Source organism: Oncorhynchus tshawytscha, unplaced genomic scaffold (assembly GCF_018296145.1).
Source record: "Oncorhynchus tshawytscha isolate Ot180627B unplaced genomic scaffold, Otsh_v2.0 Un_contig_2871_pilon_pilon, whole genome shotgun sequence".
Lineage (NCBI taxonomy): Eukaryota > Metazoa > Chordata > Actinopteri > Salmoniformes > Salmonidae > Oncorhynchus > Oncorhynchus tshawytscha.
This window is the reverse complement of record NW_024609607.1, coordinates 153,685-180,340: the sequence shown is the minus strand read 5'-3', so window position 1 is coordinate 180,340 and position 26,656 is coordinate 153,685. Positions and strand designations below refer to the sequence as shown.

Genomic DNA, 26,656 nt, shown 5'->3' with positions numbered 1-26,656 from the left:
CACCCGTTCTGCCAGTCACATTCTGTTAGAGGTCCCCAAAGGACACATCCCTGGGACGTGTTTTTTAATACATTTTGACGACCACACTGCAGGAACACCACTAGGAGTAGCGACCTCGACTTTGAATTTAATTTAATTTAACCTTTATTTAACTAGGCAAGTCAGATGATGGCTTTTGAAAGCACTGAAAATAAGTATTGTATTAATAACATAGCCTTCTATCAATAGCCTACTATCAGTCATGGAAGAAGACTGCTATAAGGTTCACTTAATGCAAAATGTGTATAGCCCTATAATGCATATAGCCCTATAATGCGTATAGCCCTATAATGCATATAGCCCTATAATGTGTATAGCCCTATAATGCGTATAGCCCTATAATGTGTATAGCCCTATAATGCGTATAGCCCTATAATGCGCATAGCCCTATAATAAGCCAACTAGAGGTAGTCATTCTGTAGAGGTGAGATGTTTACATTGTGTGCAAGCAGCATATAGCATAGCCATAGTATAGGGCTATAGATTTTGTAGAATGGCTGCAGATCAATGGACTAGTGGTAAATGATGACCAAATGAATTCATTTCCAGAGGGGGAACAATTAGAATGTAATTTGTTATTTAACCAGGAAGTTGAGAGATAATAAAACAGTGTATAGTTAGTCTCAGATAGGCCTTGTGTCAGAAATGTGATAACATGAAATGCCTAATATCGCATTATATCTTCGTATATCCAAACACCTTTATATCACCAACTTTAGCCTACTATTCAGTGAAGGACATAGGCCACCTTTTGGAAGTCTCAACATTTATTTTTCGTACTTAGCCTGTAGGCAATTGTGTAACTTTTTATTGTTTTTTTATTGTGTAACTTAATATGCCCCATGAGGTGAAGGAGCTCCTCATAATAACAAAAAATGCCGCATCATCCCGCGGATAGGTTACCACGGGAACGAACCACCACCAACACAGTCACCGTGGGTGGCCGCCTGGCCGGTCAGTGTTTTGGGTTGGTGACTCGGCTATGGGTGCGTCCAATCTCCTTTCTACTGAAGTAGAAAAGGTTCACTACTCGTTCACTACTTCCCACAAATCTAAAAGCACTGGATTGGTGGAGGATGGGATAGAGGGAGAGTTTCTATAAGTATTCATTAAAGGACTGTGTGGGTATAGGCTAAACATAACCAACAGTATATGTATTAGTAATTTCCTTTCAAATCAGTGAAGGGTAGTGAACAAGTAAACACTTTGGGAGAAATGAGAGATAAACAGGGCCGCTTGGTTGGTGAGGGTGGCGGGGACGTGCCCCATGCATGCCCGGTCTAGCTGGCTTGTTGTAGCAACCACGGTTGCCACGGGGAAGGGGCTGAATGAAACAGCTCTGCTGTGATGGTAGGATGGAGACCCATAACATAATCATCATCACACAGGTGAGACGTGGGAACACTTTTGGAAAAGCTTTTCGCAAATAGTGTATCTTGATAGTATGCATATTGTGTAGACTTATGTATGTTCGCTGGTTCTAATTTGACGCATGATTGTAGTTTTACGCATGACGTTTAACAGAATTGAGGCACATCTTGATTACTTCTAAATAAGCATAATTCGTTGCTCTTGTTTTGTGATAGAATAGGCGACGAGGAATGGAGACATTCAATGTACTTGGGAATGAAATCTCTCCGGGAGACGCACTACCGGGTCCGTCACACAACGAGACCGTTTGGAGCTTGTCACCTTCACCGGGCACCGGACCCTCACCTGTATCCGAGCTCTCCTTCAGCCTAAAGAGCCTCCGATGCCACGACGGCGCGTGAGTACACACACAATTATCACGGTTACTTAAAAGCTAAAGAAAGCTATGTGTAGGCTAGGAGATGTGGAATAATATAAATAATACAATGTGGGCACTTTGGGACGTTGTGCGTAACAGAGCGACTGGAGACTATCAAATCCAGTTGCTATATAGTTGAAAATCTTTTGATCTTTGTTAGTTAAAAAACAAACTTTAATTTCACACTCCACAGCGACACCCCGCGCAGAAAGCTGCGACTGACGCCGGAGCTAGTGACTCCCAGTCCCCCTGGGCCCACGCCGGGTTCGACTTGTGGCAGAGGGCTTGCCCCCCAGGGAGACGAGACGCCGACAGGTCTGGGCAAGCTCTGGATGACAGACGGGGAAATATCCTAATGAATGATTAGCGGTTCCTCGTGGCTTGATGACGCTGGGTAGAGTTAGAGTGCATCAGAGGCAGAACTATTGGGTCAATCCCAAATGGGACACTGTTCCCGACATAGTGCACTACTTCTGACTAGAGCCCTATGTAGGCCCCTGTCAAAGGTAGTGCACTATATAGAGAACAGGGTGCAATTTGGGACAAAAATATTGAGATTTAAATCCAGGTTGTCCAGAATTTAAATCTCTGTATATCTTATGTTGAGCATGACTTTTCAGTTTGTGAATCATTTACATGTGTAGCTTCCCTTTTGATAAATAAATTATTCTCAAAGATTTTAAGTCAGATTTTTCCCCACAATATTCTCTCTATGTAGGTAATGTCCTAACAGACTCCGGGAACAGGAGAAGGGGAGAGAGGTGAGGACACATGGATTCTATTAGCAAAAATTGCAAAGTGATTATTAGGTGCCTACAAATAACATGAGTCTGATGACCCCTTAATTTGGACAGGACGGCTCATAGTAATGGCTGGAACGGAATGAATGGAATGGTATGGAACACATCAAACACATAGTTTCCATGTGTTTGATATCATTCCATTGACTCCATTCCAGACATTATTAGGAGCCGTCCTTCCCTCAGCACATCCTGTCTGCTGTCTGAATTACATTTTCAATCCTTGTACCATTTACTTTATAGGTTTCTCTCCCCTGCATGTTCTGCTCCCAAAATGGTGAGTATTTACACAGAAACTGAGGGAATAATAATCAATAAGGTCCTGGAATTGGAACAGAGTGACCTGACTGGAACAACTCTGGGCTCTAACTATATTCAGGAACATCATCATGTGATGTTCTGGTTCTGGTTGTCCAGAAGCGTCTGCGTGTGAAGCTGTCGACCCGGTTCTGCAGCGCTGCAGTTCAGAGGTCAGACCCAGGGGTCAGGGGTCTCAGATGTCAAGGTCAGAGTTCCCCGCCAGGAGGCGGAGCCTTGCGTGTCTGTCAGGGTGATGTGGAGCTGCCAGATGTTGAGGTGAGATCCATTTGCAGTGTTCCACCATGCTCCCTGAAGTTTGCACCCCTACATACAAGTGCACACGTCAGGAGGAGGGTAGAGAATGATAAACATAGGATCCCCCTATAAACCTGGGGCCCATTTGTGCCATATTAGTTTCATGAAGTCTGGTTAAAAACAATGTATCTCATCAGGCATTGCTCTCTGTACGGCGGGTCAGGGCCAGGAGGCGGCATTTCCCTCCCAGTAGCCTCCTGGGTTCTACCATGGAGGACCACACCCTGACAGGAGATTACAGCAAGGTGTGCAACCTCACATCAACATTTTCACAACGTTGTAAAAAATGTTTTTTTTCCCCCCAGCTGGGTGATAGTAGGCTAGGACACGCCCTTGATTGGCTGAATCTGGTGTGTTAGTGCTGTGCTAGAACAATATGTTTAATGTGTGTGTGTGTGTGTGTGTGTGTGTGTGTGTGTGTGTGTGTGTGTGTGTGTGTGTGTGTCCACAGCCACTACTGTTACCAGTAGAGAGAGTGGAACACCAGGATCTTCACTGCGTCTCAGCCCAAACAGCAAGTCCTCTCCTTTCCTCCATCTCTCCTTCCTTCCTTCCTTCCTTCCTTCCTTCCTTCCTTCCTTCCTTCCTTCCTTCCTTCCTTCCTTCCTTCCTTCCTTCCTTCCTTCCCTTGTTTCTCCACTCCCACTCTCTATGTTCTCTCTATATTCTCCTTCATCCTCTTCATCATAATCATAAAGGATATCCACATCCGATACATATGTGGACTACAACACTGCTTATTGGACTTCAACATCCTGTTAGCGATGGTATCTAGAGGGTTGTCTCCTGCTCGTACTGTTGCCAGGTTGTTACCGTTGCTGTGGTAAACTGGAGGTGCATTTCTCCTGTTGGCCTGCAGGTGGCGTCTCTGCTAAGAGGACAGTACAGCGGTACAGTGGGAGACTTCCTCATCATAGACTGTCGCTACCCTTATGAGTACCACGGTGGACACATCAGGGTGATGTTTTTTGAGTAAACCAAATAGAGAAATAAACCAAAACCTTGACCATAATATTGATGAAATGTATTTTATTATACATAATAAGTTAACGACTGACTGGTCTGATAACTTATAACCTATTGTATAGGCCTGCTCATCTGAGTCCTCTACACACACATATATATATATATGTAGAGGACTCAGATGAGCAGGCCCATACAGTAGGTCATAAGTTATCAGACCAGTCAGTCGTTAACTTATTATGTATAATAAAATACATTTCATCAATATTATGGTCAAGGTTTTGGTTTATTATTATATATACACAGTACCAGTCAAACGTTTGGACACACCTACACATTCAAGGGTTTTTCTTTATTTTTACTATTTTCTACATTGTAGAATGATAGTGAAGACATCAAAACTATGAAATAACACATATGGAATCATGTAGTATTGCAGCCCAAATAAATGACACCAAAAATAAGAAGAGACATGCTTGGGCCAAGAAACACGAGCAATGGACATTAGACCGGTGGAAATCTGTCCTTTGATCTGATGAGTCCAAATTTGAGATTTTTGGTTCCAACCGCCGTGTCTTTGTGAGACGCAGAGTAGGTGAACGGATGATCTCCGCATGTTGTTCCCACCGTGAAGCATGGAGGAGGAGGTGTGATGGTGTGGGGGTGCTTTGCTGGTGACACTCTCTGTGATTTATTTAGAATTCAAGGCACACTTACTTAACCAGTATGGCTACCACAGCATTCTGCAGTGATACGCCATCCCATCTGGTTTGCGCTTAGTGGGATTATCATTTGTTTTTCAACAGTACAATGACCCAACACATCTCCAGCTGTGTACGGGCTATTTGACCAAAAAGGAGAGTAATGGAGTGCTGTGGGAACTCCTTCAAGACTATTGGAAAAGCATTCCAGGTGAAGCTGGTTGAGAGAATGCCAAGAGTGTGCAAAGCTGTCATCAAGGCAAAGGGTGGCTACTTTGAAGAATCAAATATATATTTTGATTTGTTTAATACTTTTTTGGTTACTACATGATTCCATATGTGTTATTTTCATAGTTTTGATGTCTTCACTATTATTCTGCAAATATTTTAAAAATAAAGAAAAACCCTTGAATGAGTAGGTGTGTCCAAACCTTTGACTGGTACTATATATACATTTATTTATTTATGTTGTTCTCCATGTGTCCCATAGGGGGCAGACAACCTCCACACCGAGGCTCAGATCCAGGGGGCTTTACTCCAGCTCCCTGCCCTCTACCAGCTCTCCTCCTGGGGCAGAGCTCCCACCAGCCCCCCTGGACAGGCTCCAGATCCAGGCGTCAGTGATACTTCCATGGGTGGAGTGTTACAGAGGTCCAGCTCACAGTCACATTCACCCGGAAGTGGTACCACGCCACCAGAACAGGGGTCACCCATGGAGGGGTCATCGCCACGGAAACTGATTGTGTTCCACTGCGAGTTCTCATCAGAGAGGGGCCCGCGGCTGTAAGAGAACAACACACACACTCGTCTGCACACAAACACACACACAAACAGAGAAACACACACACATTCCCACCCACACGCTGCATGCACCCCCTCATCCCACAAACATACACAACTTCTGGATCCTGATACTGGCTGTTCTCACCTTTCCCCTGTAGATGTCATTACCTGAGAGAGCTGGACAGAGCGCTCCATGCCTCCCTCTACCCTCTGCTCTTCTACCCTGAGCTGTACCTGCTGGAGGGGGCTACAGACACTTCTACTCCTGCTACCCGGTACGGTTCCTAAGTACATCATTGTAGCGAATTCAGGGGTAGCTCCGATCGCTGTCACTACAACAACTTAACCAGCGTTACGCCAAGAGGGTTGTCCAGTCGCTACATTATGAAGCATGTCTTAAACTGAGATGTAATAGGACAGTTTCTTCATAATCAATGTATACTTCCTACTTATAATAGTGTAGCAAATTTTAGGGGGGAGGGATAGTTACGACTGACACTTGAGCCTGGATCCCTGTCAGTCCAACAGCTTCACCTATTGACAAGGTTGCTAGAGGTATTGTACTAAAATCACTACGAAGCGAAACAGTGTCTTCTTCATATTCGATGTCTCAGAGCAGTGAATCACAAACTCTCTTTTAAGCATTTCTCATTTTCCCTTGACTCTCTGAATAAACAAGAGCATTGTTTCTAGTTACAACACAGAGTGTTGTTGACACAACCCTGAAGGTCTCAGCCATGACCCCCACCCCCATGATTTAGACATTTGGGGGGGGGTATTCATTTCCAAATGATCTTCTATTCAGCCTATTCATAAAAGCTTTCAATGCATTTTCCCTCTGTTCCCCTGCCTGCCTGCCTGTCTGCCTGCCTGCCTGTCTGCCTGCCTGTCTGTCTGTCTGTCTGTCTGTCTGTCTGTCTGTCTGTCTGTCTGTCTGTCTGTCTGTCTGTCTGTCTGTCTGTCTGTCTTTCAATCTGTCTGCCTGTTTGTCTGTCTGTCTTTCAATCTGTCTGCCTGTTTGTCTGTCTGTCTTTCAATCTGTCTGCCTGCCTGCCTGCCTGTCTGTCTGTCTGTCTGTCTGTCTGTCTGTCTGTCTGTCTGTCTGTCTGTCTGTCTGTCTGTCTGTCTGTCTGTCTGTCTGTCTTTCAATCTGTCTGCCTGTTTGTCTGTCTGTCTGCCTGTCTATTTATCTGCCTTTCTAGGAGCTGTGTGAGCCGCGTGGCTATGTTCCCATGCTCCACAGGGAGTACAGAGAGCAGCTGGGACGATTCAGACGGAAGACCAAGTCACGACTCCACAGGAGACTGCCGCTCTACAAGACTCACTGATTAGACACTTGCTTGCATACCAAGTTTCTACGGTTCCCTTTAGACAATGGTGACTGCCACCCTTACAGTCTGCTGTCAGATTGGATAGATTGGTATCAGGTGGTTGTTGCAGATCTCTTTTGAAATGAGTTATCAATAAAGTTGTTTCAATACAAAAAGAATGTGTCATTATCATGGCCTTATATTGTGACATAATAAACTTCCTTTTTCATGCAAGGGACAGAGAGAGGACGATATGGAAGCATATTAGTAGCCTATAATACATATAAAAACAAGCAATACAATAATAGGTTACCCATAAAGTATCTCAATACTACGAATACACCAAACATAGGCCTAAAATTTCATCACTGTGATACGATGGTCGCCTAGGCTACTGTGCTTTCTATCCACTGAACATCACTGGCTGACGTGCTCCACTGCGCGTTCGCTTCCTCCGCACCGCACACGAGAGGGTTTCTGATTGGTCTAGCGCGGCAGGAAGTCTGTCGGCATTATTCAGAAGGAGCTTTCAAGTTCACAACAGAACAGCCAGCCTAGGTAACCTCTCGAACCGAATCCTCATTTCATATCAGCCACGACACTACTGCGGGGATTTTCTCCGCATTTGACAACAAGATTGTTGCTCTTAAATTCCCGAAAATACAGCGGAGGTCGATTCAAACGTCACGGATTCGAGATGGCTGCGTACAAGTTGGTTCTGATCCGTCATGGAGAGAGCTGCTGGAACCAGGAGAACCGCTTCTGCGGATGGTTCGACGCGGACCTCAGTGAAACCGGGGAGCAGGAGGCGAAGAGAGGAGGACAGGCGCTAAAAGGTGACCCGGTCTATAATGTTACACAGTATAATGTATCTCTCTTTCGTTCTCTCGTAGGATTAACACGGGGCATGGAGGGCCATAGAGAGTTTTGCTGACAGATCGTAGGGCAGGCTATTCCCGTTACGCAAGGCGCGGCTTGAGGAAACAGGTAGTTGTGTCACTGCGGCATTATCTAAACCATCACTTGAAGGACGGTGGCATAATGTGAACTGTTATCAGCCCCTACAACCTGAAAGCATGTCTGTTCTCTGTAGTGTAGCTGGTCAAATTGAGGTTGTGTTTGGCTTATAGCCTAGCATTATAGCCTAGCCTGGATAGCCTAAAGCAACTCGCCCCCAAAATAAGAAATAAGGGTGCATCTCAATAGTCTGAAGTGGACTCCTCTCCTTGTCTCCTTTCCTTCACCTGCATAAGTAATATGGTGGTGGTGGATGCCTACCAGCTATTTACTGTAACCTGTAATTCTTTCACCTCTGTGCAGATGAAGGAAAGGAGACGAGGAAACCACTTCAGACTTAAGATGTACCCACAAGTAAAGAACCCCCCCCACCCCCAACACACACACACACACACTCTCTCTAAGCCCTACTCTCTCTCTCTCTCCTCCTCAGATGCTGGCTATGAGTTTGATGTGTGCTACACCTCAGTCCTGAAGAGAGCCATCCGGACTCTGTGGTTGGTCCTGGACGGGATCGACCAGATGTGGCTTCCTGTCCACCGCACCTGGCGCCTCAACGAGCGCCACTACGGAGGCCTGACGGGGCTCAACAAGGCAGAGACAGCGGAGAAGCACGGCGAGGCCCAGGTTAAGATCTGGAGGAGGAGCTATGACACCCCGCCTCCTCCCATGGAGGAGGAGCACAACTTCTACAACAACATAAGCCAGGTGAGAGGGATGCGGACACACATACACACACAAGGGATACGGATACAGACAGACAGGCACGCACGTACGCACACAGAGGTACACACACAGAAGCATGCACACAGAAGAATGCACATAGAGGCATACACACATCTACAACATCACTGAACTCATATTCTGTGATTAGACATCATGGTGTCAGCCATACAGACTTGGGCTAACAGGGTTTGACTTTGCAGCACTAACATTCTCTTTCCTGCAGGACCGTCGCTATGGCGACCTGACGGGGGATCAGCTGCCGTCCTGTGAGAGCCTGAAGGACACTATTGCCAGGGCGCTGCCCTTCTGGAACGATGAAATCGTGCCCCAAATCAAGGACGGGAAGAGGGTTCTCATCGCCGCCCACGGCAACAGTCTCAGAGGCATTGTCAAGCACCTGGAGGGTAGGTCACTAAGGGGCAGTGGGGTGGGGATGGATAGAGGAAGGGAGAGAGAGAGGGAGAAAGAACCTCCCTACATCTCAACGCTTACTCATGTTCCAGTGGTCATGCCAGAGTAATGGTATGTTACTGATATTGTTGTTTTTCTGATTGTTATTGTTGACTTGTTCTTGTTATTTACCTCAAGGTATGTCAGAGGAGGCCATCATGGAGTTGAACCTTCCCAGTGTTTAGTTGTATATGTTACTGATTGTTGTTGTTATTGTTGTTGACTTCCAGGTATGTCAGAGGAGGCCATCATGGAGCTCAACCTGCCTACAGGGATCCCCATCCTGTATGAACTGGACAAGAACCTGAAGCCTGTAGGGCCCATGCAGTTCCTGGGAGACGAGGAGACAGTGAAGAAGGCCATGGAGGCTGTGGCTGCCCAGGGCAAGGCCAAGAAATAGACACAGCGCCCCCGCGTGGTCAGGAGGCGTCGGTGCGGCTAGGACACGTTATAATGATAATAATCACTCACACAGTGTGACATTACATTATCATGTTTACACATAGACAGATATGTGTATATAACACACACATACACTTCAAACACACACACACAAACACACACATCACATTACACTATAGGTGGATTTGATAGGTCTTTGTTTTCCTGCACATTGAGATGTCAGTATTACACAGCCAATAGGAATCAGTAATACTGGATTGTATGGATCATCATAATATGAGTTGATCAAGATTGTTTGAGTTGACCAAAAACACATAGGATAGGGACCAGCTAATAGGGTATTTACAGTATCCAAAAACACACAGGATAGGGACCAGCTAATAGAGTATTTACAGTATCCAAAAACACAGAATCAGGACCATCATATATAGTATTTATCTAAATGTGTAAAATGATAGTGTGCTTTCTACTGCCATGTAGTTTTGCACTGAGTGAACATGTATGTAAACATTGACGGGCACGTTTGAAAAAGGAAACATTGAATCTCATTGTTATTGTTGCATCTCTACGGCAACAGTATGTTATCATGGTTCTGGTGGTTATTGTTAAAAGGGGCAGGCGGACTTGTTCTGTACTGTACTGCTGACCATAGGATTAGAATGGGTAGAATGGGCATCCTCATTCAGGAGAGGTTCTATACCCCTTCCAATCATTCTAATTCCATGTTGTTGACCTGTGCTTAGTGTTCTGTGTGGAATAAATACAGATTCATCTTATTATTTATGAGCTGTCAAATGACTGTGTCCCTTGTCTGTTTCACAAGCTGCATATTTCTTGACTTGGCAGAGTTGAGCTGATTACATGTATGCTGCAATTTAGTGCTGGACTTGGACTGATATAGGTGCCAGTACTCATTTTGGGTGCTGGTACTGTTTATATTTAGTTGCAGGAGCTCCACAATACTTTTGTGCTAATATTCTATAAGATGAACAGGAGCTCAGGCAGTAGAAAAATGTAGGTGCTGGTACTCAGCTCCTGCAGAAGTCAAGCTCTGGAGAAATTACAACAAACGTGAGCCCCTGCAGCTGTTCTCTCCTCTTGCCTGTTCGTTTCTGTCTGACATGTCTGGCTGCACTATTTTCTAATTTGCTCTAAAACAAAAACATTTCCATTGATGAACTGGATACATCTCTTGTTCTTTATTCCCTGTCTGCACTCATCTTAAATGAGAGTTCTAATGAGTGTAGGTGAAGGAACGGAGAGAAGATCGCTTTAGACTTGATGCACTCAGTACCAGGACACTGACTTCATCCGGAAAACCACAACAAAGATGGCGGACCAACCTTTCCGTCAAAGACTTGAGCTCCAGGTCACATCCAATCGGCTTGCGTTCTGCTCTTCTTGAAACATGTCGCCCATGAAGCTGTGTGTTCCAGGTGAGTCTGACATTACAAACTTTTAAATGAGTTGATAATGGCATTCTTTTCACATTTGAGACCATTAGACAAATACGTTAGGCAATGTGTTTTTTAAGGTTATATTGATATTTATAGCTTTCTAGCACGGGAAATGCGTGCTGTGCCACCACATGCTCGTTTACGTTCTAGCCTAGCTAGGTAGCTAACTAACTCAGTCTATTTTACTGTTTTCTAGCTAACTAGCGTGACCTAACCTAGTGTATTTATTCCACATTATGTGAAATACAAACGCAATGCATAGTCACTTGGTACATCGTTTGCTAAATTACGAGCTTGTGGGGTCTAGCTAGCGATGTTGGGCTTGAAAAGTACCTAGAAGACATGACATTTTTTTAAGTGCCCTGCCCACCGCCTCGGGGAGGAGCGAACGCGGAGCCCACTAATTCCAAGCGTTCCATCTCTTGTTTTGATCGACTCTACGTGCAAATGTTGAATTAACCCCGGGGACTTCTCATGTCGACTAAATGTCAGTGAAATGTCAACTATAAGGGCAGTGATTTATTTTGATTGTCGTTTGATTTACGCATATGTCTGTCAGGAACTGGGACGAGAAACTCTTGAGTGATTTAGCGATTCTGATGGTTTTTGTCAGACTTATATTCTACTATTGGAAATGTGATAGATCAGCAGGACTCTGTTTACACAAAACATGTCTGTCTTTACTTGTAATGATAGTGGTTGTCTTACCTACCTTAGTTGAAAGCAGCGACTGTAAGTCTCTGGATATCTGCAAAAAGTACAAATGTTTCTCTCCCTGTGTGTGTATACATCTCTCTCTCCCTGTGTGGTGTGTGTGCAGGTGATAGGCTATGCAGCACAGAAGACTGTATGCCCGGTACTGGGGTGTACCTACGACACGGCTACATCTACTCCTCGCTAGCAGGCTACGTACTCAGGAAGAACGAAGGAGAGGAGGTGAGACTGGGACAGCAGGGTGTACCAGGGTGTATTCATTAGTCACAGAACACAAAACATTTGGTCTCTTGCTAAATATTTACTTAAAAAACCTTTTGCATAAAAAAAACAAGTTTCTATTGGACAAATTCAGGTAGTTTCCTCCCCATTCCGTTTGTTTCGTAGAGTAAACACTAAACAGCCAAACATTTTGCTACAGTCTGCCATTAATGAACACACCCCTGTTGCGCTGGTCTTTTAAGCACTAACAACACTTGTCTTTTCTGTCTAGTGCTGATTATATTTGCTTTATTGAGGGGTTTTACTTCTTGTGACTGTGATATGTGGTTGTCTTACATTTTTTAAATAATTTGACTAATTTTAGCACACTTCTCCAGAGCGACTTGAGTGCATCCGTTTTGATATTGGTCCCTCGTGGGAATCAAACCCACAACCCAGGCGTTCCAAGCACCATGCTCTACCAACTGAGCTGCACGGGATCACCTACCTTAGTTGGAAAAAACTGACTGGAAATTGCTCTGGATAAGAGTGTCTGCTTTGAAATGAAATGTGATTTATGAGGTGTGATCAGAAGTGTGACGGGGAGGGACGATGAGAGGAGGTGAAAGGAAGAGGAGGGGATTAGAGGGGAGTGGCTGGTTTATTGGCATGGGGGAAAGCAGTTGGGGCTGGGTTTGGGTGTGGGACTCATGTCAATGGTTATTTATTGTGTAACATTCCTGGAAGTAGAGAAACCACTCCAGGTTTGTTCACTTGGAACCCCTGAGGAATTATGCAGTGTTGTGGGAACGAAATGTACCATGTTCACACCTTAATCCTTCCTTGTCTTTACATTGACACTTCAGTCGTGTGTGTGTGTGTGTGTGTGTGTGTGTGTGTCTGCAGCTACCAGTCATCTCGGTGGTGAGAGAAACCGAGGCTCAGCTACTACCAGATGTAGGAGCCATAGTGACCTGTAAGGTGAGGTTTGGAGAGCTCTTGACGTGCGCGTGTCAACTTCTTGTACACCCTGGTAGTTGTTGTAGACCCACATAGTGCTAAAACGCTGTGCACATCACCTGGATTAAACCGGACAGAATACTTTTGAGGCTTGATAGATGAGGTGCTCTTGTCACTGATCCAAGCTCTCAACAATAGGTGTGTGTGTGTTTAACCTCATTGATAACCGCCCTGATCGGTCTCCCTTCCTGTCCAGGTGACCAGTATCAACCCCAGGTTTGCCAAGGTCCACATCCTCTACGTTGGTTCCACACCACTGAAGGACCGTTTTAGAGGAACCATCAGGTAACAGGGATTGTTTTTTTACTGTTATTCTCATGGAGTGTCCCAAATGCCACTCTAGTCCCTATTCAGTGCACTACTTTTGTCTGGGGTCCAGATGGCAACCTATGGGCTCTGGTCACAAGTAGTACACTACATAGGATACCATTTGGGACTATATATAGGGAATAGGGTGCCATTTTGGGATTATATAGGGAACAGGGTGCCATTTGGGATTATATAGGGAACAGGGTGCCATTTGGGATTATATAGGGAATAGGGTGCCATTTGGGACTATATAGGGAATAGGGTGCCATTTGGGATTATATAGGGAACAGGGTGCCATTTGGGACTATATAGGGAATAGGGTGCCATTTGGGATTATATAGGGAATAGGGTGCCATTTGGGACTATATAGGGAATAGGGTGCCATTTGGGACTATATATAGGAACAGGGTGCCATTTGGGATTATATAGGGAACAGGGTGCCATTTGGGACTATATAGGGAATAGGGTGCCATTTGGGACTATATAGGGAATAGGGTGCCATTTGGGATTATATAGGGAACAGGGTGCCATTTGGGACTATATAGGGAACAGGGTGCCATTTGGGACTATTTATTTTTTATTTCACCTTTATTTAACCAGGTCGGCTAGTTGAGAACAAGTTCTCATTTACAACTGCGACCTGGCCAAGATAAAGCATAGCAGTGTGAACAGACAACAACACAGAGTAGTTACACATGGAGTAAACAATTAACAAGTCAATAACAAAGTAGAAAAAACTATATAGAGAACAGGATGCCATAACCTTCAAATCTGATCAAAACTAATCTACTGTTTACTACACTAATATACACAGGAAAGAAGATGTACGAGCAACAGAAAAAGACAGGGTATGTTTTTGAATCAATCTAAAGTTCCCCACTGTTTGACCACCAAATATCATGTTTGGTATCATATAGACCCTTCTGTTACTGTTAATCATGATGTCATACCGTCTGTTGCTGTTTGTCATGACGTCATACCGTCTGTTACTGTTAGTCATGACGTCAAATCGTCTGTTGCTGTTAGTCATGACGTCATACCTACTGTTAGTCATGACGTCATACCGTCTGTTACTGTTAGTCATGACGTCATACCTACTGTTAGTCATGACGTCATACCGTCTGTTACTGTTAGTCATGACGTCATACCTACTGTTAGTCATGACGTCATACCGTCTGTTGCTGTTAGTCATGACGTCATACCTACTGTTTGTCATGATGTCATATCGTCTGTTGCTGTTAGTCATGACGTCATATCGTCTGTTGCTGTTAGTCATGACGTCATACCGTCTTACTGTTTATCATGACGTCATACCGTCTGTTGCTGTTTGTCATGACGTCATACCGTCTTACTGTTTGTCATGACGTCATACCGTCTTACTGTTTATCATGACGTCATATCGTCTGTTACTGTTTGTCATGACGTCATACCGTCTGTTGCTCATGACGTCATACCGTCTGTTACTGTATGTCATGGCGTCATACCGTCTGTTACTGTATGTCATGGCGTCATACCGTCTGTTACTGTTTATCATGACGTCATACCGTCTGTTACTGTATGTCATGGCGTCATACCGTCTTAGCTCATTTTTTAATTGTAATAGACTGGGAACCACTATAACCTTTGACCTCTGTTGCAGGTGGAGACGTATAAAAGCTTCCGTCCTGGAGACATCGTCCTGGCTAAAGTCGTATCCTTCCATTTGACAGTCTTTCCAGTTCAGTAACTAGGTAGTAACACAGGGACAGTCAACCAGTGACTGATATTGGGCTCGTTCTATTCCCTTAGTGCAGTGTAGCTTTCACCATATTGCTTAAATGTTAAATTGTGAATGTTCGAGATCAGCCAGACACGCACAAAACCACTGATCTATGAATCACCTTGCATCCCAAATAACTACTCATTATGTGATCAAGATGACTGATTCTGTGCCTTTCCAAGTGTTGCCCTTTAACCTCCTGACCCCCAGATCTCCCTGGGAGACGTCCAGTCCAACTACCTGTTGACCACAGCAGAGAACGAGCTGGGGGTGGTGGTAGCCCACAGTGAAGCAGGTGAGACTGGTCACATGACAACAACACTGCTGTTCTTAGCCCAGGGCTGTCCTTAACCCTAGGTTACCCTGCTTAACACAAGCCTTGGTTAACTGAAACCAACTGACACTTTTGTCAAGTAGTATATTTCTGTTTCCCTCCTCTCAGGAGCCCAGATGGTGCCTATCAGTAGTATATTTCTGTTTCCCTCCTCTCAGGAGCCCAGATGGTGCCTATCAGTAGTATATTTCAGGAGCCCAGATGGTGTCTATCAGTAGTATATTTCTGTTTCCCTCCTCTCAGGAGCCCAGATGGTGCCTATCAGTAGTATATTTCTGTTTCCCTCCTCTCAGGAGCCCAGATGGTGTCTATCAGTAGTATATTTCTGTTTCCCTCCTCTCAGGAGCCCAGATGGTGCCTATCAGTAGTATATTTCTGTTTCCCTCCTCTCAGGAGCCCAGATGGTGCCTATCAGCTGGTGTGAGATGCAGTGCCCACGGACGCACGCCAAAGAGTTTCGCAAGGTGGCCAGGGTGCAACCTGAGTACCTGCAGGCCTGAGCAGGGACCAGTGGGCGGCGTGCACCCCTCCAGCCCCCCCGGCAGGGACCCCTTTCCCTTCCTCAAGGAACACACAGCTTCCCTATCTCTGATAGAGACAAACACACTCACACTTGGATTGTGAACGATACATTGTGAGTACAAAGGACCAAATACTTTAGAGGTCATGTAGATGCTTGGACATGAGTACACGGGTCATTGACTTGACACACACACACACACACACACAGAGCCTTGTGTTCAGAGATACCTCAACACACTCACACACACAGAACCTTATGTTCAGGGGGGATACCTCAACAGTAGATTCCTCCCTCTACAACCTACAGCAAGGCAGCCTTTTTCTCCTCCTGGTTCTGGAGGGCTACAGTAGAGGTGCAGGATTTTGTTCCAGCCCAGCACTAGGACACCTGATTCAACTGAGGGCCTTGATTGGCTGAATCAGTCTTGTTAGTGCTGGGTTGGAACAAAAGCGTGCACCCCATCTAGCCCTTTAGAAGCAGAAATAAATAACACTGATCTGGGGTCACCTTCTGATCCCATACCCTTCTCCCTGAACTGTGCTCTCATGTATCCCCCATGGATTTACTAGCATCTCTCCTCCACCAGTCCTTTCAAATCCATGAGGGGTAGTGAATGAGTGCACACTTTGGGGGGGGGTTATAGAATCAGACCACAGCCCTGGGGTGACAGTCACCAGTACAGACAGGCCCAATTCCAAATCGACCCTTATACCCTACATGCTAGTGAGTAGGGCTTGATTTGGGATTGGGCCTTAAGACGGCTAACAGTTGGGGATGTTGAAGCGAAGAGCTGGAATTGAAAGTGTCGTTTTGTGGCGGCACCGTTGGACTCATACGACCACGTGGACCTTTCTGCACCAAGTCAGAGAAACGGAGACGTCTAGTTGGTTCTCTCCGAGTTGTTTCTTCTGTCGTTTCTAAACAATACCACTTGTTTCTTCGTCTCTCTCATTTCTTCCTGTACTTGTCAGCAGAGGCAGAGTCAAATAAAGTGTATCATGTATGAACTACTCACCCTGTTCCAATGTTACTTATTTACCTGTTATCAGAAAGGTTCATTTTAAAGATGTCTTTTTTTTAAATGAAATCCTTCATATAAGAGAGCCCCAACTGACCATCATTCATCATGTCCACTTGTTGACTGTGTGTAAACAATCCTATGCTGTTTAAATGTGTCTAATTGACAGCTTATCAACTGCCAGTTTTTATCATGTCATGTTCAGTTAAGGCATTAGTTGACCGTACTAGACTATTACCTATATAGTGCACTACAGGGCCGCTGGTCAAGAGTAGTGCACTACAGGGCCGCTGGTCAAGAGTAGTGCACTACAGGGCCGCTGGTCAAGAGTAGTGCACTACAGGGCCGCTGGTCAAGAGTAGTGCACTACAGGGCCGCTGGTCAAGAGTAGTGCACTACAGGGCCGCTGGTCAAGAGTAGTGCACTACAGGGCCGCTGGTCAAGAGTAGTGCACTACAGGGCCGCTGGTCAAGAGTAGTGCACTACAGGGCCGCTGGTCAAGAGTAGTGCACTACAGGGCTGCTGGTCAAGAGTAGTGCACTACAGGGCGCATAGGCTGCTGGTCAAAAGTAGTGCACTACAGGGCCCATAGGCTGCTGGTCAAAAGTAGTGCACTATGTAGGGTCCATTCAGGACGCTAACAACCTTCTCATATCATACAGCCAGGAAGCATCACATACTTGGACCAGTCAGAAGGCAGAAACACACACAGCTCTGCTCTCATTGATACCACAGGTGGATAGGTGCAGCTTTCAGTTCAATGTCAGCAGCTTTATGTCACACAGTACTCCTATACACTGAATAAAAATATGAATGTGTTGGTCCCATGTTTCATGAGCTGAAATAAAAGATCCCAGAAATGTTCCATATACACATGTTATTTCTCTCATTGTGCACACATACGTTTACATCCCTGTTAGTGAGCGTTTCTCCTCTGCCAAGATAATCCATCCACCTGACAGGTGTGGCATATCAAGAAGCGGATTAAACCGCATGATCATTACACAGGTGCACCTTGTGCTGGGGACAAAAGGCCACTAAAACGTGCGGGTTTGTCACAACACAATGCCACAGATGAAGTTCTGAGGGCGTGTGCAATTGGCATCCTGACTGCAGGAATGTCCACCAGAGCTGTTGCCAAAGATTTGAATGTTCATTTCTCTACCATAAGCCGCCTCCAATGTCATTTTCGGAAATTTGGCAGCACGTCCAAACGGCCTCACAACCACAGACCTCGTGTGACCAAGCCAGCCCAGGACCTCAACGTTCAGTCTTCTTCACCTGCGGGATCGTCTGAGACCATCCACCCCGACAGCTGATAAAACTGAGTTTCTGTCTGTGGGGAAAAGCCTTTTCTGATTGGCTGGACCTGGCTCCCCAGTGGGTGGGCCTATGCCCTCACAGGCCCATCCATGGCTGCACCCTGCCCAGTCATGTGAGATCTATAGATTAGGGCCTAATGGATTTATTTATAACTGTAACTCATTAAAATCATCAAAATTGTTGCATTTATATGTTTGTTACCAGTCAAGTTTGGACACACCTCATTTCAGGATCTTTCTTTATTTTGACTGTTTCCTACATTGTAGAATGATAGTGAAGACATCAAAACTATGAAATAACACATATGGAATCATGTAGTAACCAAAAAAAGTCAAAATATCAACTTAAAATATATTTGCCAAGAGTGTGCAAAGCTGTCATCAAGGCAAAGGGTGGCTACTTTGAAGAATCTCATATAAAATATATTTTTATTTGTTTAACACTTTTTTGGTTAGTACATAATTCCATGTGTTATTTCATAGTTTTGATGTCTTCACTATTATTCTACAATGTAGAAAACAGTAAAAATAAAGAAAAACCCTGTAATGAGTAAGTGTGTCCAAACTACTGACTGGTACCGTATATACATTCATACACACCACATTCACCGACAGACACTCCCAAGACCCTGCAAGAGAAAAGGTACACACACACACTCATCCAAATCCATTTTGGATGCTAGACACACACTCAAGGGTCCGTCCCGACTCAGTCATCGAAGCGCACCGATCGGGTTGTGTTGATGTCAATCGAGAACTTCTTATTGGACGGCGCCGAGAACCCAAGTCCCGCCCCCCTTCCCGTGAAGTCCATGCGGCGCGACTGAGCGCGCTCAAACTCCCCCAGTAGGCCTTGCTGCAAGCTCTGCTGTCCGTCTTTAGTCAGCGCCATGTTGGCCCGCCCTCCCGTCGCACCGCTCGCTGCTATTGGCTGCCCGCTCTTCTTTAAGCCGCCCATCAACCGCAGGAACTTACTATGTTGGTCGGAACTGTCAAACTGGGCAGTGCCCCACTGGCCCAAACCCTGGAAGGGAAGAAGAACACGGTTTGTAATATTTATATTCGACATAATGATTTGTTTCAGAGAAGAGTTGGTATGTGACCCCAAATTTGGGATACACCTTGGTATCCTGACATAAGAGTACTGACCGATGGTACCGGTGCTGCTTTGAGTTGGACTGGATTGGACTTCTGGTCGATCTCATTCTGCAGGGCCAGGCGTCTCCCCTATGGAATATAATAGGACCATCGTTTTATATGAAGGCCATGTTATATAGTACACAACATATACTCTATAGTCCATGTTATAATATACACAACATATACTCTATAGTCCATGTTATACAATACACAACATATACTCTATAGTCCATGTTATACAATACACAACATATACTCTATAGTCCATGTTATACAATACACAACATATACTCTATAGTCCATGTTATACAATACACAACATATACTCTATAGTCCATGTTATACAGTACACAACATATACTCCATGTTATATAGTACACAACATATACTCTATAGTCCATGTTATATAGTACACAACATATACTCCATGTTATATAGTACACAACATACACTCTATAGTCCATGTTATATAGTACACAACATATACTCTATAGTCTATAACATGTGGTTGGTGATTCTATTTACTGTACTCCTAGTCTAAAAAATAAAAATACTCAATCCACATGTGCTTCAATGGCTGCCCATTTGATTTTTTGGCAAAAGATCAGATTATTGGAAAAACAGCAGAATCACTTTGCAATCATTTGGGAGTATCCCTGACACAGACCAGGCACTACTCTGGAGCCAGCGCCACACACAGTCCAGCTTAACGTCCTCGGATGCTTCTAGCGCCATGTATATTATTACAGTCAGAGGGTATTACTTAATCAGTATAGAGCATTTATATTGGTTGGTGTGTGTCCAACATGTCATTGATTAAACACAATGTTACAGTCAAACAACAGCATTCACTAATAAGCATTTGCATAATATAATGCATTCATAATTTATTCATAAATAGTTACATAATCAATATACAATGTTTAATTCAGACCAGGAAGAAATTACATTTCTCTTTCTCACAGTGACAGAGTTGGATTGGTGGACTGACTGGCAAGTGGGATTCACAGGAACCAAATAGATCTAATGGGTCGTTAGCGATCTACCTGATCAATATTGATCTCGAAGGCGTTTCCCCTGGTCTCTGACAGGAAAACCACATCTGTCTGGTCCCTCTGGGGTTTGGAGCAAAACAACATATCAGACAACTACAGACTGATACTGTCAGCGTTTTAATACCTTTAAGTAGAAACAATTAAGTAAGAAAGTCAACACTTTTATCCATATATTCATTTAACAGTTAACTATTCTGTTAGTCGGCACCTCCAGCATTCTGGGTGCGGGTCAGAGCATATATTCATTTAACAGTTAACTATTCTGTTAGTCGGCACCTCCAGCATTCTGGGTGCGGGTCAGAGCATATATTCATTTAACAGTTAACTATTCTGTTAGTCGGCACCTCCAGCATTCTGGGTGCGGGTCAGAGCATATATTCATTTAACAGTTAACTATTCTGTTAGTCGGCACCTCCAGCATTCTGGGTGCGGGTCAGAGCATATATTCATTTAACAGTTAACTATTCTGTTAGTCGGCACCTCCAGCATTCTGGGTGCGGGTCAGAGCATATATTCATTTAACAGTTAACTATTCTGTTAGTCGGCACCTCCAGCATTCTGGGTGCGGGTCAGAGCATATATTCATTTAACAGTTAACTATTCTGTTAGTCGGCACCTCCAGCATTCTGGGTGGGGTCAGAGCATATATTCATTTAACAGTTAACTATTCTGTTAGTCGGCACCTCCAGCATTCTGGGTGCGGGTCAGAGCATATATTCATTTAACAGTTAACTATTCTGTTAGTCGGCACCTCCAGCATTCTGGGTGCGGGTCAGAGCATATATTCATTTAACAGTTAACTATTCTGTTAGTCGGCACCTCCAGCATTCTGGGTGCGGGTCAGAGCATATATTCATTTAACAGTTAACTATTCTGTTAGTCGGCACCTCCAGCATTCTGGGTGCGGGTCAGAGCATTGGTTTTTACAATACTTTCAACAAGGACCTTTCAAATGGCTCTAGAATCAGGGCCACCTTCCAGAGGCAAACATTGTTGACCATTTCAGATAGAAATGTCAGGAATGGAGCCGACATGATTCCTCATTCTACATGTCAGAGAGACATGTTTGTTCTACATCATATATGTCTATCTGAACGTTCCACAACGGTGTACCCTGCTGAAGGAGACCCATGATTTGATAACCTCTTCACCTCTGACCCTTAACACCTTTAACTCACCTCCTGGTATTCAGGGTCGCAGCTCTCCACCTTTATTTTCTTTTTCCCCTTCGTCATAACCTTCTTCCCTTTCTGGTGAGGGGTGCTGTCCTCCATTTCTGTCTCTACCTCAGAGCTCTTCTTCACCTTCTTTTTCCTTCCCTCGCTCTCTCCGTCCTCCACCTGTTCCACTACTCCTGTCATATCCACCCTTTTCATATGTTTGGGCTTCCGCTTGTCCACCACCAACACATCCTCCTCCTCCTCTGTTAGTGCAGAGGCCTTTCTCTTCTTCTTCTTGCCCACCTCCTTTCTCTCCGTGTCCATGGTGGTGTCTGCAGCGCTGCTGGAGGACTTGGGTTTATTCTTCTTCTTTTTGGTGTTATTCTGTTCCTCCTGCTGTACTGCTGCTGTAGCCTCAGCTCCCTTCTTCTTTTTGGTGTTATTCTGTTCCTCCTCCTGTACTGCTGCTGTAGCCTCAGCTCCCTTCTTCTTTTTGGTGTTATTCTGTTCCTCCTCCTGTACTGCTGCTGTAGCCTCAGCTCCCTTCTTCTTTACTACCACTTCTTCCTCTGCCTCTCCGCACTCTTTCTCTTTAGTCTCTCCTTTCTCAGCGACTGCTCTCTTCTTACCCTTCTTTTTCTTCTTCATCTCCCCCTCTTCCTCCTCCTGACTCTCCTCAGTTGGTTCAGCAGCTTTAGGGATCTTTTTCACTTTCTTTCCTTCCTCTGTTTTTCCCTTCTTTTTCTTGCCTTTCTTTATTTCTATCACCTCTCCTTCCTCTTCCTTGACAACACTGATCTCTGTCTCTTCTGCCTGAGACAGCTTCTTCTTTTTCAGCTTCTGCCCATTTTCCACTACTCCTTTCTCATCCTTTAATCCACTGTGTTCTGTCTGTAGCTCCGTTTTAACAGTGTTAACACCTTTCTGCTTCTTCTTCTCCTGGCCGCACCCTCCTCCGTCATTTCCATTAGTCATGACTTCCTCACCGTTGGTGTCAGTCTCAGACGACAACTTCTTCTTCTTCTTTCCTTTCTGTTTCACCTGCTCTCCTTCCGTATTCCCCCATTCCCCATTGGATGACACCTGCTCTCCTTCCGTATTCCCCCATTCCCCATTGGATAACACCTGCTCTCCTTCCGTATTCCCCCATTCCCCATTGGATAACACCTGCTCCCTTCCGTATTCCCCCATTCCCCATTGGATAACACCTGCTCTCCTTCCGTATTCCCCCATTCCCCATTGGATGACACCTGCTCTCCTTCCGTATTCCCCCATTCCCCATTGGATAACACCTGCTCTCCTTCCGTATTCCCCCATTCCCCATTGGATGACACCTGCTCTTCTACCAGAGTCTCTACTTTCGTCTTCTTTTTCTTCTTCACTCCTTCGCTATTCCCCTGGTTTATGGAAGTGTTTTCTGAGATCTCATCCTCAGCATGGGTGTCCTTCCCCCTCTTCTTGTTCGTCTTCTTCATGGTAACGTTCCTGTTGCCTGTGTCGGCTTGGACCATCTGAGAAAAATAAACATCCCACAATATGGATCTGTTTGAAAGAAGCAGTCACTTCCAAGGACATTGTAGAGAATGCATTTTAGGTTTAAAATGGACACGATATTGACAGTGTGTGTCCTAAATGAAACCCTATTTTCTATATAGTGCACTTCTTCTGACCCAATGTGTCCTGGTTCAAAGGTGGTGCACTAAATAGGGGATATGGTGGCATTTGGGATGCAGTCAGTGTCATGTTGGAGAGCAACACAGAACCAGATACAAACCAGTGATCTGACTGAAACCGTGGACTGGGACTCCTTGTCTATCTCCCTCTGTAGGGCCAGACGTTGAGCCTACAGGGGATAAAGCCTGGATTAAAAACTAACAGTAAACTTTTACAGTAGATGTTGGCTAAAGTACTATGTTTCATAGGTTGTCTATCCAAATTGGCAGCCAATCCCAGCACGTGGAGGAAGGGGTCTTAAAATCAGTGATTCACATACACTGACTGGTGATCAATTGATAATGATTGTTGTTTATGTGATTTGATAAATTGATAGTGATTTATTTTGTGGTGATCTCATCTAACGTTAGCTACCTGATCAATAAAGACCGTTTCCACGGTGTTGTATCTTCCTGTCTTCTCGGACACGAAAACCACTTCGTCATGAAAAGCCGTCTGCAGAATCAAACACATCCAGTCCAGTTAACGCAGGTACGTTATACAAAACAATAAACATTTACCAGTCCATTTGCCTTGGTTATGATGTAGTTTACAAAACAGCTTGATCAGTGTAAGTCAAGTTATGCTAGCAAGCTGCATCGATTGAATGTGTGCACGGGGTGTTAGGGTTAGCTAGCTTGCCATGTTAGCTGGCCAAATAACCCGTCACCGGTGATAAAACACTTTGCAACGGGTCAACACAGCAATTCGCTGGAAGACTACCTGAACGCTTCATCATTTCATATTTACAAATAAAGGCATTAAAGTTGACTTACTTTTAAGACTCACGTAGAAACGTGTGTACACCAGTGCTGCACTGCTCCTTGACCCGGAAATACTGTCAGATTCTCTTCTAGGAATCGTCCTCGTGTGTCTATAGCAACAAAGCTCAACGGCACGCTCCTTCTGTTCCTCTCCTATCTCCTGATTCTCTCCCTTCTTTACACCTCGTATTTGTCTTTATCTTTTTCGCTCTCTCATATGCTGTGTGTGTGTGTGTGTGTGTGTGTGTGTGGTTCTCTCTCTCAAAAACGTGCAGAACAACAAAACATATCCAATCAAGCTGCAGAGCTCTGAAAAGCCCATGTGCTTATTGCTCCACTACTTTTGACCGGAGTTCCCATGTGGGATGCGGCTATGCAGTGTGGGCAAACACTCACTCCATAATTTGATCACACACAACATACATTTATACTGACTCTACACACACGCACACCGACTCATATAAAATCATCATATACACTGTTGCTGTTCTGTTGGTCATATATCCAGACACCTAGTCACATTACCCCTATACATATCTACCTCTATAGATCCAGTATCCCTGTATATTATAATATGGTACTGACCCTGTATATAGTATGTTTACCCCTATACATATCTACCTCTATAGATCCAGTATCCCTGTATATTATAATATGGTACTGACCCTGTATATAGTATGTTTACCCCTATACATATCTACCTCTATAGATCCAGTATCCCTGTACATTATAATATGGTACTGACCCTGTATATAGTATGTTTACCACTATACATATCTACCTCTATAGATCCAGTATCCCTGTACATTATAATATGGTACTGACCCTGTATATAGTATGTTTACCACTATACATATCTACCTCTATAGATCCAGTATCCCTGTACATTATAATATGGTACTGACCCTGTATATAGTATGTTTACCACTATACATATCTACCTCTATAGATCCAGTATCCCTGTACATTATAATATGGTACTGACCCTGTATATAGTATGTTTACCCCTATACATATCTACCTCTATAGATCCAGTATCCCTGTACATTATAATATGGTACTGACCCTGTATATAGTATGTTTACCCCTATACATATCTACCTCTATAGATCCAGTATCCCTGTACATTATAATATGGTACTGATCCTGTATATACATATCTACTTTATCATGATCTTCGTATTTTGTCTTTACTGTGTGTTTGTTCTACCTTGTTATTCTCAGATAGATTACTGCAGGTATGGGCCCTGTACATTATAATTTTACTGGTACTGACATTAAAATGTTTACCTCTAGCTATGGAACCCCCTAACAAGGCAGTAACCCACTGTTATAATATGGTACTGACCCTGTATTGAATATTTGTTCTTCACTGACTTTGTCTTTAAATAAAGGTTAAAGAAAAAAAGAAGAAGAAAAAAGAGACTCCAGTATCCCTTGTACATTAAAAGGTACCTCTAAGAGACTCTGTAATCAACAGCAGAGGGCGTTATGCTGAACCCCTAGCCGTTACGTTGGCTGACCCAAAGAGACCTGTACAACAGCAGAGGGCGTTAGGGTGCTGTAGCCTAGCCGTCGAAAGAGACTCTGTAATCAACAGCAGAGGGCGTTGGGTGCTGTAGCCTAGCCATTAAAGTTGGCTGACCCAAAGAGACTCTGTAATCAACAGCAGAGGGCGTTAGGGTGCTGTAGCTGTAGCCTAGCTCTGTTACGTTGGCTGACCCAAAGAGACTCTGTAATCAACAGCAGAGGGCGTTAGGGTGCTGTAGCCTAGCCGTTACGTTGGCTGACCCAAAGAGACTCTGTAATCAACAGCAGAGGGCGTTAGGGTGCTGTAGCCTAGCCGTTACGTTGGCTGACCCAAAGAGACTCTGTAATCAACAGCAGAGGGCGTTAGGGTGCTGTAGCCTAGCCGTTACGTTGGCTGACCCAAAGAGACTCTGTAATCAACAGCAGAGGGCGTTAGGGTGCTGTAGCCTAGCCGTTACGTTGGCTGACCCAAAGAGACTCTGTAATCAACAGCAGAGGGCGTTAGGGTGCTGTAGCCTGGCTGACCCAAAGAGACTCTGTAATCAACAGCAGAGGGCGTTACGTTGGCTGACCCAAAGAGACTCTGTCACCAACAGCAGAGGGCGTTAGGGTGCTGTAGCCTAGCCATTACGTTGGCTGACCCAAAGAGACTCTGTAATCAACAGCAGAGGGCGTTGGGGTGCTGTAGCCTAGCCGTTACGTTGGCTGACCCAAAGAGACTCTGTCACCAACAGCAGAGGGCGTTGAGGTGCTGTAGCCTAGCCGTTACGTTGGCTGACCCAAAGAGACTCTGTAATCAACAGCAGAGGGCGTTAGGGTGCTGTAGCCTAGCCGTTACGTTGGCTGACCCAAAGAGACTCTGTAATCAACAGCAGAGGGCGTTAGGGTGCTGTAGCCTAGCCGTTACGTTGGCTGACCCAAAGAGACTCTGTAATCAACAGCAGAGGGCGTTAGGGTGCTGTAGCCTACCGTTACGTTGGCTGACCCAAAGAGACTCTGTAATCAACAGCAGAGGGCGTTAGGGTGCTGTAGCCTAGCCGTT

The 26,656-nt window shown here is 44.7% G+C and overlaps 4 protein-coding genes across 12 annotated transcripts; 3 read left to right on the top strand and 1 right to left on the bottom strand.

Moving 5' to 3' along the window:
* Positions 1-5: 5 nt before the first annotated feature.
* cdc25d (cell division cycle 25 homolog d) lies at positions 6-7,170 on the top strand. The gene is given in 13 exon segments (XM_042316225.1): positions 6-1,427; positions 1,626-1,807; positions 2,022-2,143; positions 2,547-2,589; positions 2,872-2,905; positions 3,046-3,204; positions 3,381-3,488; positions 3,695-3,757; positions 4,103-4,201; positions 5,398-5,690; positions 5,849-5,928; positions 5,931-5,965; positions 6,893-7,170. Coding segments are annotated over 13 exon segments (1,404 nt in total). The 5' UTR covers positions 6-1,367; the 3' UTR covers positions 7,019-7,170.
* A 326-nt stretch (positions 7,171-7,496) lies between these two features.
* On the top strand, positions 7,497-10,371 carry pgam1b (phosphoglycerate mutase 1b). Of its 2 annotated transcripts, none has more exons than XM_042316223.1 (4): positions 7,497-7,836; positions 8,451-8,725; positions 8,967-9,147; positions 9,332-9,417. In XM_042316223.1, exons 1-4 carry the CDS (start codon positions 7,698-7,700, stop codon positions 9,376-9,378), a joined length of 642 nt encoding a protein of 213 aa, XP_042172157.1. In that variant the 5' UTR covers positions 7,497-7,697; the 3' UTR covers positions 9,379-9,417. The 2 variants fall into 2 exon arrangements, with proteins under 2 accessions (XP_042172157.1, XP_024295289.2); XM_024439521.2 differs by lacking the exon at positions 9,332-9,417 and adding an exon at positions 9,424-10,371 and having other exon boundaries at positions 7,498-7,836.
* Positions 10,372-10,836: 465 nt separating this feature from the next.
* On the top strand, positions 10,837-16,926 carry exosc1 (exosome component 1). Of its 2 annotated transcripts, none has more exons than XM_024439509.2 (8): positions 10,837-11,031; positions 11,873-11,988; positions 12,874-12,948; positions 13,184-13,272; positions 14,111-14,144; positions 14,936-14,986; positions 15,266-15,350; positions 15,783-16,926. In XM_024439509.2, exons 1-8 carry the CDS (start codon positions 11,004-11,006, stop codon positions 15,887-15,889), a joined length of 585 nt encoding a protein of 194 aa, XP_024295277.2. In that variant the 5' UTR covers positions 10,837-11,003; the 3' UTR covers positions 15,890-16,926. The 2 variants fall into 2 exon arrangements, with proteins under 2 accessions (XP_024295277.2, XP_042172158.1); XM_042316224.1 differs by lacking the exon at positions 10,837-11,031 and adding an exon at positions 11,435-11,539.
* Positions 16,927-18,508: 1,582 nt separating this feature from the next.
* On the bottom strand, positions 18,509-24,379 carry knop1 (lysine-rich nucleolar protein 1). Of its 7 annotated transcripts, none has more exons than XM_042316236.1 (8): positions 24,097-24,379; positions 23,696-23,776; positions 23,382-23,450; positions 22,124-23,118; positions 21,626-22,003; positions 20,439-20,507; positions 19,402-19,479; positions 18,509-19,276 (listed from the first exon to the last, which is right to left on the bottom strand). In XM_042316236.1, exons 4-8 carry the CDS (start codon positions 22,922-22,924, stop codon positions 18,962-18,964), a joined length of 1,641 nt encoding a protein of 546 aa, XP_042172170.1. In that variant the 5' UTR covers positions 22,925-23,118; positions 23,382-23,450; positions 23,696-23,776; positions 24,097-24,379; the 3' UTR covers positions 18,509-18,961. The 7 variants fall into 7 exon arrangements, with proteins under 7 accessions (XP_042172170.1, XP_042172168.1, XP_042172167.1 ...); XM_042316234.1 differs by having other exon boundaries at positions 22,064-23,118; positions 24,097-24,377; XM_042316233.1 differs by having other exon boundaries at positions 21,626-22,063; positions 24,097-24,375.
* Positions 24,380-26,656: the final 2,277 nt, after the last annotated feature.